General features: G+C 43.8%; 1 protein-coding gene across 2 annotated transcripts in view; it reads left to right on the forward strand.

Moving 5' to 3' along the window:
- Positions 1–16,704, forward strand: part of atg5 (ATG5 autophagy related 5 homolog (S. cerevisiae)) — a 39,186-nt gene that overhangs the window by 16,238 nt on the left and 6,244 nt on the right. For both annotated transcript variants that reach the window (XM_019863828.1, XM_019863829.1), the window contains exon 7: positions 13,014–13,131. In XM_019863828.1, the coding sequence (XP_019719387.1) occupies positions 13,014–13,131 (118 nt within the window). The remainder of the gene's footprint in view (positions 1–13,013; positions 13,132–16,704) is intronic.

Below are 16,704 nucleotides of genomic sequence, written 5' to 3' on the forward strand. Positions count from 1 at the left end.
GCGTTGAAGAAAAGCCAAAAATAGATCATGTGACAGGTTTCTAGAGACGCACCGCTCAATATTTACAGTCCCCATCACGAACAAGCACTGCCAGTCGTCCTGGCTGGCACGCGTTCACTCAATCCATTCAGATGTTTCCGTGCAGACGCTCGCCGTTCTCGCACGTCGGGGAGAAAAAAAAAATCCGGTGTTTAGCTCGGCCGACGTGTCGTGACATGACGCGAGTGTGGAGAAAGTGAACATGGACGCAAGAAGACAGCAGAAATTCAAGAACAAAGCCGTCTGGCCCTCAGAAGTCACCATGCATGACTTTAGAGGAGGCGAGTTGTGCGCGCGCACACGCGCACGCATACGCAGACACAGGCAAACACATGCTTGGCGTCCTTCAAAGGCAGATTGTGGTCTTTAGTGTAAATAACATGTGCTGCGTTTGATGCAGACAGAATTAATGACAACGCAGAGTCCAAATAACAGAGGGCTCATTTCCGTCTGGCCTGCAGCCGTGGTGGCGACAAAGACGCCTGGCGGCCATCACGTACACTTTTCATTCTGGTGAGTGAGGTGCGGACGCTGATAAAGCACATCTTGTTTCTGTCCTTTTACTTCAGCTGCCAACGGATGTCTACTGTTTTGAGCATTCGTCTCACTTTACGTGTTTCATCGAATTTTTTTTGTCATTGATGGGTCAGAGTTGCTTACGAGAAGAGCTTTCGTACCCGGAACCTCTTGACTGTGAAGCAGACATATTGACCACAGTTAGTCACACTGTGCTCCCTCTGATGTGAGGCGATCCTTTAAAAATGAAAATCTTACTTTTGGAGCAGTTGATTGACCGACTCATGTCAGCCGCTGTTTTTGCGCTCATGCTAAAAGCGATAAAAGAATTGCTTTCTACCCATTTTGTTTCATATTGGTGCCAAGGAATTATGTTGACATTAGTTGAGGAGCTTTATTTTGATAAAAGTAGTGCTTTTCTTCAATTTTGTTGCATCAAGAGGCAACAATAAACTTTGCTGGTTAGGGGGTGTCAATTATTCGCAGTTTTTGCCATTTGCTGGAAGTAAATTCAAATTGTAATTTGTGTTTTGTTGTTGTTGTTTTTCTTTTACATTTAAAAAAACTTAAAAAAAATAAAATGATAAATTTCTTTCACCTTTATGGCCAAATCATAACTGAATTTCATCCAATGTATTAATGGTTGTCCTGCCATGTCAAAGAATGGCACCAATATTGTCTGCTAAACAGGTACGCCTCCATGTTCCCGCTATGTGACTCAGCGGTTAATCACCGCATCAACACCCCCGTGGAACTCACCCGCCTCTCTGGAAGCTGCGTCCTTGGAAGAATGCATGTTTATTGCCTCCCAGATATCTGGTAATGGCTAGTTTAGACGAAGAAGGGGGGCGGTGGGGTGACTCCGCAGACAATTACAACACACGGGAATGCTCCCCACGCTCTCTTGTGTGTGAAGATGCCAAAGGCAACAGGTGATGAGGACGTCATGCCACGTTTTACTGTAAGGATCTCTAACACGGCCGTGACCGTCAATGGACGATGTAGACATGTTGCAATCCATCCCGTCGCTAACAGGAACACGACACAAAGTTATTTTAGGTTTCAAAATAATTCATTCCATGTCTCTGCTGTGTTGGAGTCATTCCTTAAACCGCATTACAGATCATTATCAGTCTACTGGCATCTGTTCAATCAGATGCTGAATGCAACCTAACCTGAATCAGACTCGACTTTTGTTTATACAGTAACATTAAAAAAAAAATGCTAGACGCAAGTTTCGTGCTCTTCCCCCAAAACTGTCTGGCAAGATAGAGAACAAGCATGTTTTGCCTTGATTTGAGAAATCTGTAATGTTGCGTTGCGTGGAAGCAACCAGGAAGTTGACGGCTCCCACATTCGGGAATATAACCATAAATCCTTTTGATGCCCAGCGGTCACTAAAGAGTCACAACAAATCCGAGCGAGAATGTGGAACAGATTTGTCTTGGAAAAACAAGCTGTGCTTTGAGTATCAGGACGTTTGCGGTGTTGGGAAAAGCCCCTCACTCTCGTTGTCGGCCCACTGGCTCAAAATACTGTCAGCCAGGGATGCAGATGTGATGCTTTGTTGTTTGCCATGATTGATCAATAAAATGTTGCAGTTAAGGGAAATCTACAAAGTAGTGACTTTTTTTTTTAACTCGATACATTATGCCAGTACAAAATATGCATGTGAATATTATTTTTGCCCACCTGGGGTCACCATACTCACATTCTACTCTGTAGTATTTGTGACTTTGAAAGTGCTATCCTTTTAAAATGCCTGCCCGTCCTGGCCTGTTGAACAACGTGGCAGTCAACAGCTGTCACTGGCTCAGGGTGTAGCACTGTCGGTTGCCAAGACCTCTCAGTGCATGACTCCAAACTTTCCGTTGTTTTGGAAACTAGATGCTAAATATTTACACGCAACGGAACACAAAGTGAAAGAACGTGAGTGAGATGTTCTCTGGAAATATTCAGTTGGTCCATCCAGACCAGGGATCTTGAACTTTGGATACAAATCGAATATGTATTATAAATCTGGAAACAAACATAATTTGGGATCGGAGGAGCGCAAAGTCGACTCGATCGCAGTCAAATAAAAAGATAAATAAATAAAATGGAGCTCATTAAAAACACAGGAATGAACAAAAAGCACAATTTTGGTGCGTTGAAGAAAAGCCAAAAATAGATCATGTGACAGGTTTCTAGAGACGCACCGCTCAATATTTACAGTCCCCATCACGAACAAGCACTGCCAGTCGTCCTGGCTGGCACGCGTTCACTCAATCCATTCAGATGTTTCCGTGCAGACGCTCGCCGTTCTCGCACGTCGGGGAGAAAAAAAAAATCCGGTGTTTAGCTCGGCCGACGTGTCGTGACATGACGCGAGTGTGGAGAAAGTGAACATGGACGCAAGAAGACAGCAGAAATTCAAGAACAAAGCCGTCTGGCCCTCAGAAGTCACCATGCATGACTTTAGAGGAGGCGAGTTGTGCGCGCGCACACGCGCACGCATACGCAGACACAGGCAAACACATGCTTGGCGTCCTTCAAAGGCAGATTGTGGTCTTTAGTGTAAATAACATGTGCTGCGTTTGATGCAGACAGAATTAATGACAACGCAGAGTCCAAATAACAGAGGGCTCATTTCCGTCTGGCCTGCAGCCGTGGTGGCGACAAAGACGCCTGGCGGCCATCACGTACACTTTTCATTCTGGTGAGTGAGGTGCGGACGCTGATAAAGCACATCTTGTTTCTGTCCTTTTACTTCAGCTGCCAACGGATGTCTACTGTTTTGAGCATTCGTCTCACTTTACGTGTTTCATCGAATTTTTTTTGTCATTGATGGGTCAGAGTTGCTTACGAGAAGAGCTTTCGTACCCGGAACCTCTTGACTGTGAAGCAGACATATTGACCACAGTTAGTCACACTGTGCTCCCTCTGATGTGAGGCGATCCTTTAAAAATGAAAATCTTACTTTTGGAGCAGTTGATTGACCGACTCATGTCAGCCGCTGTTTTTGCGCTCATGCTAAAAGCGATAAAAGAATTGCTTTCTACCCATTTTGTTTCATATTGGTGCCAAGGAATTATGTTGACATTAGTTGAGGAGCTTTATTTTGATAAAAGTAGTGCTTTTCTTCAATTTTGTTGCATCAAGAGGCAACAATAAACTTTGCTGGTTAGGGGGTGTCAATTATTCGCAGTTTTTGCCATTTGCTGGAGGTAAATTCAAATTGTAATTTGTGTTTTGTTGTTGTTGTTTTTCTTTTACATTTAAAAAAACTTAAAAAAAAATAAAAAAAATAAAATGATAAATTTCTTTCACCTTTATGGCCAAATCATAACTGAATTTCATCCAATGTATTAATGGTTGTCCTGCCATGTCAAAGAATGGCACCAATATTGTCTGCTAAACAGGTACGCCTCCATGTTCCCGCTATGTGACTCAGCGGTTAATCACCGCATCAACACCCCCGTGGAACTCACCCGCCTCTCTGGAAGCTGCGTCCTTGGAAGAATGCATGTTTATTGCCTCCCAGATATCTGGTAATGGCTAGTTTAGACGAAGAAGGGGGGCGGTGGGGTGACTCCGCAGACAATTACAACACACGGGAATGCTCCCCACGCTCTCTTGTGTGTGAAGATGCCAAAGGCAACAGGTGATGAGGACGTCATGCCACGTTTTACTGTAAGGATCTCTAACACGGCCGTGACCGTCAATGGACGATGTAGACATGTTGCAATCCATCCCGTCGCTAACAGGAACACGACACAAAGTTATTTTAGGTTTCAAAATAATTCATTCCATGTCTCTGCTGTGTTGGAGTCATTCCTTAAACCGCATTACAGATCATTATCAGTCTACTGGCATCTGTTCAATCAGATGCTGAATGCAACCTAACCTGAATCAGACTCGACTTTTGTTTATAATTGGGTTTACCTGTACAGTAAAGCGCTGTTTCTCACTGTGGGGGTATTCCAGACCTGAGATAGGAGAGAAAACAAATGCAGCGTATGTTTTTAATAGCTTTCTCCATCACCCTGCTTTGAACGCATATAAACTTAACCTAAAACCCCTTGAGAAGTTTTCCTTGGCACCTGTTCTCATTTTCTCGCTTTCAAGAAAACAAGCAGGAGAAGAAAACTTTGTCTCTCCCAGCGACTCTAAATTGAAGTTTATTTTAAACTGTCACATAAAAAATGAAATGTTGTATATTTAAACCAACATTTTCACCCGAACCTCATTTTGTTGAATGAAAATTAGCATAAAATGTTGCAGTAAAATTAGCATAAAATGTTGCAGTTAAGGGAAATCTACAAAGTAGTGACTTTTTTTTTTAACTCGATACATTATGCCAGTACAAAATATGCATGTGAATATTATTTTTGCCCACCTGGGGTCACCATACTCACATTCTACTCTGTAGTATTTGTGACTTTGAAAGTGCTATCCTTTTAAAATGCCTGCCCGTCCTGGCCTGTTGAACAACGTGGCAGTCAACAGCTGTCACTGGCTCAGGGTGTAGCACTGTCGGTTGCTGTTAGCTCCTCTGTGTTAAGTTACTTTCCGTAAATTGTGGACAATGGCAGTTCGTGAACGAATATGCTTGTTGCGCCTTTTGTTTTCTTACCGTTTGGTCAGCGATAAGATTGAAATGACACTCGTAGCCGTGCCTATACTTGACAACCTTTGGAGGGATTGTAGTTCACTAAATTGGCAAACAATGTTTATATAGATGTGCAGTTGGGTAAGACAGTTCTGTGTTGCTGTTGGCATACTGCGCTTTTGTACCTTTTTTTTTTTTTTTTTTTTTTTTTACGAGTATGCGATCATCAGATCAAGCAATCAATGGCGTCTCTTCTCTTGCGTGAGGCCATTTCAAGTCCTGTTACAAACAACCAAAAGTGTGTCGTAGAAAGGGTTCTGTCAGTCGTCATCCGCACGTCGGGGAGAAAAAAAAAATCCGGTGTTTAGCTCGGCCGACGTGTCGTGACATGACGCGAGTGTGGAGAAAGTGAACATGGACGCAAGAAGACAGCAGAAATTCAAGAACAAAGCCGTCTGGCCCTCAGAAGTCACCATGCATGACTTTAGAGGAGGCGAGTTGTGCGCGCGCACACGCGCACGCATACGCAGACACAGGCAAACACATGCTTGGCGTCCTTCAAAGGCAGATTGTGGTCTTTAGTGTAAATAACATGTGCTGCGTTTGATGCAGACAGAATTAATGACAACGCAGAGTCCAAATAACAGAGGGCTCATTTCCGTCTGGCCTGCAGCCGTGGTGGCGACAAAGACGCCTGGCGGCCATCACGTACACTTTTCATTCTGGTGAGTGAGGTGCGGACGCTGATAAAGCACATCTTGTTTCTGTCCTTTTACTTCAGCTGCCAACGGATGTCTACTGTTTTGAGCATTCGTCTCACTTTACGTGTTTCATCGAATTTTTTTTGTCATTGATGGGTCAGAGTTGCTTACGAGAAGAGCTTTCGTACCCGGAACCTCTTGACTGTGAAGCAGACATATTGACCACAGTTAGTCACACTGTGCTCCCTCTGATGTGAGGCGATCCTTTAAAAATGAAAATCTTACTTTTGGAGCAGTTGATTGACCGACTCATGTCAGCCGCTGTTTTTGCGCTCATGCTAAAAGCGATAAAAGAATTGCTTTCTACCCATTTTGTTTCATATTGGTGCCAAGGAATTATGTTGACATTAGTTGAGGAGCTTTATTTTGATAAAAGTAGTGCTTTTCTTCAATTTTGTTGCATCAAGAGGCAACAATAAACTTTGCTGGTTAGGGGGTGTCAATTATTCGCAGTTTTTGCCATTTGCTGGAAGTAAATTCAAATTGTAATTTGTGTTTTGTTGTTGTTGTTTTTCTTTTACATTTAAAAAAACTTAAAAAAAATAAAATGATAAATTTCTTTCACCTTTATGGCCAAATCATAACTGAATTTCATCCAATGTATTAATGGTTGTCCTGCCATGTCAAAGAATGGCACCAATATTGTCTGCTAAACAGGTACGCCTCCATGTTCCCGCTATGTGACTCAGCGGTTAATCACCGCATCAACACCCCCGTTGAACTCACCTGCCTCTCTGGAAGCTGCGTCCTTGGAAGAATGCATGTTTATTGCCTCCCAGATATCTGGTAATGGCTAGTTTAGACGAAGAAGGGGGGCGGTGGGGTGACTCCGCAGACAATTACAACACACGGGAATGCTCCCCACGCTCTCTTGTGTGTGAAGATGCCAAAGGCAACAGGTGATGAGGACGTCATGCCACGTTTTACTGTAAGGATCTCTAACACGGCCGTGACCGTCAATGGACGATGTAGACATGTTGCAATCCATCCCGTCGCTAACAGGAACACGACACAAAGTTATTTTAGGTTTCAAAATAATTCATTCCATGTCTCTGCTGTGTTGGAGTCATTCCTTAAACCGCATTACAGATCATTATCAGTCTACTGGCATCTGTTCAATCAGATGCTGAATGCAACCTAACCTGAATCAGACTCGACTTTTGTTTATAATTGGCTTTACCTGTACAGTAAAGCGCTGTTTCTCACTGTGGGGGTATTCCAGACCTGAGATAGGAGAGAAAACAAATGCAGCGTATGTTTTTAATAGCTTTCTCCATCACCCTGCTTTGAACGCATATAAACTTAACCTAAAACCCCTTGAGAAGTTTTCCTTGGCACCTGTTCTCATTTTCTCGCTTTCAAGAAAACAAGCAGGAGAAGAAAACTTTGTCTCTCCCAGCGACTCTAAATTGAAGTTTATTTTAAACTGTCACATAAAAAATGAAATGTTGTATATTTAAACCAACATTTTCACCCGAACCTCATTTTGTTGAATGAAAATTAGCATAAAATGTTGCAGTAAAATTAGCATAAAATGTTGCAGTTAAGGGAAATCTACAAAGTAGTATTTGGTGAATTCTAAAATCTTTTGGAAAATCTCTTCTGACACCATTTGTTTCAATTTTTGCCGAATCTCTTCTGCTCTTTTGTTGAGATCTTTAATATTTGCGTTCAGTCGTCTGATTCTTTGGTTGAGAATTTTAAGGACATAGTTCAGTTGTAAATTTTTGGCTACGTACCCTGGCTCTAACGCTTTTTGGTTGAGGCATTTTTTGCTTTTTTTGCTTTTTTGCTTTTTTTGCTTTTTTTGTTTTTTTGCTTTTTTTTGTTTTTTACCCACAGGTACAGATGACGACTGACAGAACCCTTTCTACGATGGAACTTTCCTGTACGACTGAGAGCCTCCACAAGCAAAGAAAAGTGTGTGGAATTTTAATTCGCCAATGGATGGACGGGCTCAAAGTTCAGTGGAAACAACTCTTGATTGACAGCGCCATTTCTCCGTCCCCATTATTTGGCCATCACTTCGGCGGATTGAATCCCCTTCGCCGCCAATTAGGTGACGTGTTGAGTTGCGCTGCTCTTTTCACCGAGTGAGGGCGACGCCACCGCGCTGGTGTCGCCATGTGCCGCCCGGCCAGCTAAGGTGTCAGGAGGGCTCAAAAGAAAGTGTCTTCATCACCTCGCGGAAACAATAGTCTTATATAGTGTATTATTCATGGGCCACACCACATTTTAAAAATGCATCCAAGTCGCTGTCACTTAACGCACTCTCCCTGCTACACCAAGGCCAGGATTGCTGTGGATCTGTGGTGACCGTCACGGACAGCAAGGCCTTCTCTGCTGGCCTAAACTCAATCAGAAGCATTGACCAGGCCAGCAAAAACACGTCCGTTTTGTCATGGCAAAAAAAAAAAAGAATATCAAGTGGACAAAACTCCAGATACTGGCACAGTTGTACACTGCCTGACCTCTCGGTTTCCATACATTGGAAAAATCCTGACAGGGCCATGCCTTGTGAAAATGAAGCCATGCTCTCTGTTGTCAAACACGGTCAGAATCTCTGCTAAATGCATAGTAACCATGCTTCGTCCCTCTGTCAGTTGTCAAATACGACAACTATGAGTTTTCAACCGGATGCCACTTGGTACAGCAACTTTCTTTTGCCTCCACACAACTACACGTTTGAGCCTCGAAAATGTATCCGCTTAAAGCCTTCGGTGGCTGGAATATATCCCAAAGCGTCATCGCGTGGCTTTTTGCAGGCCGCGACAATGAGGCGCTCTAAAGCAGACATGCCAGCTCCAAACCCGTCAACACGCTAGTTTTTATATGACCTCTTTCTCTTCATGATATGCGCACAATGAGGCACTGTAAAGCGGCCACACCAGCGGACTATCCAAAGGGAAGATGCAATTTCAATGCATCAGCATAGCTTGTTAGCTAACTGCGTGTTGCAGGTGCGCAAGTTGCCTATTTTCAGCAGCGACGTGATAGTGGTGATATAAAAAGGTGGATTACATCTTTTATGTCGCAGGTAGCAAATGCACAGCCTTCCACTGGCGTGGATGAGTCAATCTTTCTGTGTAACATGAACGTTGGCTTCGACGCCTTCCACGCCAACTTCGCCACCTTCGTCCGGCTGCTCGGCGGTGTGTAGTTACCGCCTGGTCACCTGATCCCGCTGCTTACTGGTTTCCTTTTCACGTCTCTCATGATTAGAGCCTATCGTGTGTCCCCGGGGCTCTTGTTTGACACCTCGGGTTGGGTGTCGACAAGGTGCGATCAGGTCAATGCCGCGAAGATGGAAGACTAGCTCCTCTGGCTCTGGCCAAAATCTTCAGCTCGATGACACAGCAGCGGCTCTTATTCATGAACGGAACTGGACCGCGACGGGACGACATCATCAATCAGTTTCAGCTGGGACACGTTAAATTAGTGTCACTAAACTAAACTATTACTCCGTCAATCAATTTTCTAGAATGTTTGTACTCATTGGGAACGTGGGTAACTGGAGGTTAATTCCGGTGAGCAGAAGTAGTACAACCTGGAAGTAGTTCAACCTCGGATCGTCACCTGAGAAAGTTCTCTTAAATTCCAAGGTCGGCTGTTTCAGACTTGTGCCGCCCTGATAAAAATATACGACGATATGGAATTGCATTTGGGGAAAAGAGTGAAATCTTTGTCGTCGTGTCCGTTGCTTAAAACGGACAGATGAAATTGGAGTAATACACAAACTACTTTCCAGTAGTGGAGCACAAAATTTTATTCTTGGTGTTATTGTGAGTCCCATCGCATACTACATATGGCAAATTTAAAGCCATACATACCGTACGCCTCCCTATGTGCATATTACAGTGTTTTAAGTCTATTCTATTGTGGTTGCACTTTACTGTTGTGCAAAACGGCATTGCTTCAGACTGAGAGCTATTTCTATTTTTTTTTTCTTCAAAAGGAACATAGGATGGAAAGATTACTTTTTAATCATGTCTCGTGCTGTATATGAAACGCTTTGTGTCTGGAGTAGCTGACCACTCATCACATGTGAAATTATACAACCAAGCACATCATGAAAAAGCCCCGAGATTTGTTTGAAAAGAAACGAATGTTTCATTTGTTTTTGTTTTTCTTATTTTATGATTTTTCTTTTCAATATTCATTTTACAGCACTTTTTTTTTAGTGCTCTAGAACAGGGGTCCCCAACCGCCGGTCCGCGGACCGGTACCGGTCCGCAGGGCATTTGGTACCGGGCCGCACAGAAAGAACTTGCCTTATTTCCGTTTTATTTATTTCGGAATACGAAAGATGTTTTATTTTGAAAAATTACCGGATTCTCCGTTACATCCGTCCGTGTCACGCTTGACTCACGTCAAGCCACACTTCTCGGTCACGTGAACGATGACGCTCAAAAACAAAAACGCTGAAGCCCGCAAAATGAATAAAAAAGCTGCTTGGAGATCGCAAATGACGGCGGCCTTAAAAGTACGTTCGAGACAACTGGATTAAAGTTATGTCTGAATACTCTGAGATCGCCACAATAGCACTGTTGCTATTTTCGACATCCTGCCTGTGTGAGGTGGGGAATTTCTGCAGCAACGGTGACTAAAACAAAATTACGAAGTAGACTGGACATAAACCACACACTTGAGGTGTCATTGTCTCCTATTACCCCGAGATGGGACTGTGATTGCAGAAAATCAAGCTCGGGGCTGTGGTGAGTCATCATTTTCATGCACTTTGAATTTGCGTTGCATCGTATTTTGAAGGCATTAAACATTACCATAGCGATAAGAGTGTTGCGACCAGATTAGACGCTCCTTGTGTTTATTATTATATTTCGAAAACACCACAGTTTTCATGCAGCTCATACCATATTATTTTGTTGTATAAATCCGCCACACCTTAAATGCCGGTCCCTGAAAATATTGTCTGACTTAAACCGGTCCGTGGGGCAAAAAAGGTTGGGGACCCCTGCTCTAGAAAGAACATTTTTACTTATTTACTACAAATAATGCATCTCGACTCATCTGTCTATGCCACCAACGTGGAGTGACCGGCAGAAAAATGAAATGCTTGTCCACTGGTCATTCATACATCAGAACAATTGCTTTGTATTCAATGAAACAGGGTCGAAATTTCGCGCCATCTACATATTTGCTTGCTTCACTTCTCCGGCTACATGAGAGCGTCAAAATACTGTCCGGTTAGTTTCTTGGTTTCCGTGACAGTGGAAGCGTTTGGCTTGTGAAATGGGAAAAAATTCTGCTGAACTCTTAAGCCCTCGGCGTAGAATCAATAAGCGCTACGTGATTACCATGATTCATTTCACCTTGAGGCCGAGCCAGTGGTGTTCCGATGCTGCCCAGTAAACACGTCTGATGATTTCCAGACTAATGAAGATCTGCGCAACACCGCAGCATCTCCATCGACTATCACATCTGCAGCACAAACACCGACGATGCCTCCATTTTTTTTTTTTTAATGAAAAAAAAATACTCACCAGTATTGCTCTTTCTAAATGTTTATTGCCTGTATAACTCTTATATTGTTCACGGCATCATAACTCGAGGTGACAATTATTTTGTAAACTGTCTCATGTGCCTGTATTTTTGTTTTCAATGTCAGAGGAAAAAAGACTCAAGTAGGCTATAAGCCATTTTATTTGGTTCAGTTTCTGTAACGTGCTTAGATGCGACATAATGGGGACTCTTTTTGTTTGATATATCTGTGAATGTCTGCCTATTGTCTGGTTATGTGTCTAATAGGGCTTTGTGGGCTAGGCATCTTTAATGGTGCATGACACTAAATAGTTTACTAACTCACTCAATAACAGTGAAAAGTTTGCATGACCTGATAATTCAATGGGCATTGAGCTGCTCTTTCTGGTGAATGTACCATACCAACCAGCAAGCAGTATAATCAGAGATAAGCATTCTGTCAGTCCTGACAGAAAGTCCTTCAGTCAGTCAGTCACTGACAGAGGTTGATGACTGGCAAATGACGGGAAACCGTCCATCCATTTTCTGATCCGCTTTTCCTCACGAAGAGTCGCGGGCGTGCTTGAGCCTCTCCCAGCCGTCTTCGGGCAGCAGGCAGGTTACATCCTGAACTGGTTGCCAGCCAATCGCAAGGCACACACAGACGAACAACCATCGGCGCTCACACTCACACCTAGGGACAAGTTAGAGTGTTCAGTCAGCCTACCAAGCATGTTTTTGGAATGTGGGAGGAAACCGGAGTACCCAGAGAACACCCACGCGGGCCCTGGGAGAACATGCAAGCTCCTTCCACACAGGGAGGCCAGAGCTGGAATTGAACCCGGTACCTCTGCACTGTGACGTCGACACGCTAACCACTGGATAACCGGGCTGCCTAGATACAGATAATAGCAGGGTTTTTTTTTTTTTTTTGGGTGGGGGTATGAGCTGTCATTCAGGCCCTTTTTCTTCAATTTTTTTTTTTTTTGCACCAGCAGTCTGGCAGATAGTGAGCAATTTGTCAAGCTGTTTTTTTTTTTGTTTTTGTTTTTGTTTTTTTGCAACCCGAGTTGGTTTAACGTCAAGCTAAACATAAAACAAAAAGAATTATGCAATGTGTATATAAAACAACCACATACGTTAGGCTCATGTAAGTCCATTTTACTGAAAGCTGACAAACGTAAAACACTACAGACGGTCTAACGAATACCATCCGTGCCGCATCACAATGTTAAGCAATAGCTGTTCGAACACAAAGGACGGCACCACATATGTATGCAGACCATCAGAATATTGTTTCTCCTCTCTGAAAACTGCAGCTGACTGAGACTCATGTATGTCCAACATCTGTGCAAACTGCAACTCGAATTAGCTTGTTGTCTTGGACATGATCGCACTTCTGTTTAGTTTAACTCTTATTAAAAGTGGTGGCTGTTCACCCAGTCTAGCTGCCAAGAATAAAGACACTCATGTGGGGCAATTTTTTGCAGATAAGAGAAGATTTATACGGTTGTTTATTTTCCAACATGGATTGGCGGGTCTTCCAGATATGGTTTGTGTCCAAAAAAAGGAAAAAAAAAATATTTTTCCTGTCATATGACCCTTTTCAACTCTTAATTCATTTACAGACGATGAGTGACAGACCCTTCATCCAGAAACTCTTTCGTCCCGTTTCACCTGAAGGAGACGCTCACACCCTTGGCGACCTGCTCAAAGAGATGTATCCTGTGGCATTACCCAATCACGGTATGTAACACACACGTGGCCCTGGCATAAATATCCACCCTCATTGACAAAAAGAGTCGCTAGATTTATCACTAGTTGCCTTTCGGAAAAATTTGATCTGATGGGTCTTGTCCTGTCTTGTCTTATTTATTAATCGTGTTTTTTTTCCTCTAATAATAAGTGTGCTTGCTTCAAGCTGTTTTGTTTTTTTTTTTTTTAGAACATTTTTACTTATTTACTACAAATAATGCATCTCGACTCATCTGTCTATGCCACCAACGTGGAGTGACCGGCAGAAAAATGAAATGCTTGTCCACTGGTCATTCATACATCAGAACAATTGCTTTGTATTCAATGAAACAGGGTCGAAATTTCGCGCCATCTACATATTTGCTTGCTTCACTTCTCCGGCTACATGAGAGCGTCAAAATACTGTCCGGTTAGTTTCTTGGTTTCCGTGACAGTGGAAGCGTTTGGCTTGTGAAATGGGAAAAAATTCTGCTGAACTCTTAAGCCCTCGGCGTAGAATCAATAAGCGCTACGTGATTACCATGATTCATTTCACCTTGAGGCCGAGCCAGTGGTGTTCCGATGCTGCCCAGTAAACACGTCTGATGATTTCCAGACTAATGAAGATCTGCGCAACACCGCAGCATCTCCATCGACTCTCACATCTGCAGCAAAAATGCCGACGATGCCTCATCACGTCGCTTCCAATCTGCTCCCTCCTCGGTTTTTCAGCACCCAGGACTTTCCCCGTGTCGCCTTTCATCCTTCCAGCTCTTGCAACGTCATCTTTGCAACGTCAAATGTGGGATGAGTCATTTGCACGCATGCCGGAATACTCGGTGGAATCGCCTTCCGCAGAACAGGTGTAATCCAGGACGTGGGCGTGGCTGTGCAGGAAAAAAAAAAAGCATTTTTCTCACGTCTTGGTGTTCATGTGAGCTATTGGTTGATGGGCAGATGCTCCCGGAATGAATGGGCTTTAATGCAGTGCAGCTGGCAAGTGACTGAATCTCTATCAGCAAGCACTTGAAAGCAGAAAGAAAATCGACATCTGTCTTTCGATACAAATATCCATCCATCCATTTTCCGATCCGCTATATCCTCACAAGGGCCGCGGGGGTTGCTGGAGCCTATCCCAGCCATCTTCGGGCAGTCTGCAGGGGACGCCCTGAACCGGTTGCCAGCCAGTCGCAGGGCACACAGAGACGAACAACCATCCTGCGCTCACACTCACACTGAGGGACAATTTAGAGTGTTCAATCACCCTGCCATGCATGTTTTTGGGATGTGGGAGGAAACCGGAGTACCCGGAGAAAATCCACGCAGGCCCGGGGAGAACATGCAAACACCACACAGGGAGGCCAGAGCTGGAATTGAACCCGGTACCTCTGCACTGTGACGTCGACACGCTAACCACTGGATAACCGGGCTGCCTAGATACAGATAATAGCAGGGTTTTTTTTTTTTTTTTTTGGGTGGGGGTGTGGGCGTTTTTTTGCAACCCGAGTTGGTTTAACGTCAAGCTAAACATAAAACAAAAAGAATTATGCAATGTGTATATAAAACAACCACATACGTTAGGCTCATGTAAGTCCATTTTACTGAAAGCTGACAAACGTAAAACACTACAGACGGTCTAACGAATACCATCCGTGCCGCATCACAATGTTAAGCAATAGCTGTTCGAACACAAAGGACGGCACCACATATGTATGCAGACCATCAGAATATTGTTTCTCCTCTCTGAAAACTGCAGCTGACTGAGACTCATGTATGTCCAACATCTGTGCAAACTGCAACTCGAATTAGCTTGTTGTCTTGGACATGATCGCACTTCTGTTTAGTTTAACTCTTATTAAAAGTGGTGGCTGTTCACCCAGTCTAGCTGCCAAGAATAAAGACACTCATGTGGGGCAATTTTTTGCAGATAAGAGAAGATTTATACGGTTGTTTATTTTCCAACATGGATTGGCGGGTCTTCCAGATATGGTTTGTGTCCAAAAAAAGGAAAAAAAAAATATTTTTCCTGTCATATGACCCTTTTCAACTCTTAATTCATTTACAGACGATGAGTGACAGACCCTTCATCCAGAAACTCTTTCGTCCCGTTTCACCTGAAGGAGACGCTCACACCCTTGGCGACCTGCTCAAAGAGATGTATCCTGTGGCATTACCCAATCACGGTATGTAACACACACGTGGCCCTGGCATAAATATCCACCCTCATTGACAAAAAGAGTCGCTAGATTTATCACTAGTTGCCTTTCGGAAAAATTTGATCTGATGGGTCTTGTCCTGTCTTGTCTTATTTATTAATCGTGTTTTTTTTCCTCTAATAATAAGTGTGCTTGCTTCAAGCTGTTTTTTTTTTTTTTTTTTTAATCATTGCACGTTGTTTCTTGTGAAACTCCAACATAAAACAAAAGAGAATCAAACGCTCTATATTTAAGCACCAAGATATTAAACTGAGCCATGTCCTTTCATCTGACGAAGGACCACTCGCTTAATGCTAATATGGAACGTGAAATGTGACGCAGGGGCTAACGGAATTTAGCATATTTTACAATCATTATAAATATTCAAGCAACTGTTAATTTATCACATGCGGCCCGGTGGTCGAGTGGTTAGCGCGTTGACCTCACAGTGCAGATGTCTTGGGATCAATTCCAGCTTCGGCCTTCCTGTGTGGGGTTTGCATGTTCTTCCCGTGCCTGCGTGGGTTTTCTCTGGGTACTCCGCTCTGCTCCCACATTCCAAAAACATGCATGGCAGGTTAATGAAACACTCTAAATTGTCCCTAGGTGTGAGTGTGAGCACGGATGGTTGTTCGTCTCTGTGTGCCCTGCGTTTGGCTGGCAACCGGTTCACGGTGTCCCCTGCCTACTGCCCGGAGACAGCTGGGATAGGCTCCAGCACGCCCCGCGACCCTTGTGAGGATAAAGTGGATTAGAAAATGGATGGATGGATGGATAATTAGGAAAAAAAAAAAGCATTTTTCTCACGTCTTGGTGTTCATGTGAGCTATTGGTTGATGGGCAGATGCTCCCGGAATGAATGGGCTTTAATGCAGTGCAGCTGGCAAGTGACTGAATCTCTATCAGCAAGCACTTGAAAGCAGAAAGAAAATCGACATCTGTCTTTCGATACAAATATCCATCCATCCATTTTCCGATCCGCTATATCCTCACAAGGGCCGCGGGGGTTGCTGGAGCCTATCCCAGCCATCTTCGGGCAGTCTGCAGGGGACGCCCTGAACCGGTTGCCAGCCAGTCGCAGGGCACACAGAGACGAACAACCATCCTGCGCTCACACTCACACTGAGGGACAATTTAGAGTGTTCAATCACCCTGCCATGCATGTTTTTGGGATGTGGGAGGAAACCGGAGTACCCGGAGAAAATCCACGCAGGCCCGGGGAGAACATGCAAACACCACACAGGGAGGCCAGAGCTGGAATTGAACCCGGTACCTCTGCACTGTGACGTCGACACGCTAACCACTGGATAACCGGGCTGCCTAGATACAGATAATAGCAGGGTTTTTTTTTTTTTTTTTTGGGGGGGGGGTGTTGTTGTGTTTAGGCCCT

The sequence above is a fragment of the Hippocampus comes genome, unplaced genomic scaffold (genome assembly GCF_001891065.2).
Source record: "Hippocampus comes isolate QL1 unplaced genomic scaffold, H_comes_QL1_v1.1 scaffold249, whole genome shotgun sequence".
NCBI classification, from domain to species: Eukaryota; Metazoa; Chordata; class Actinopteri; order Syngnathiformes; family Syngnathidae; genus Hippocampus; species Hippocampus comes.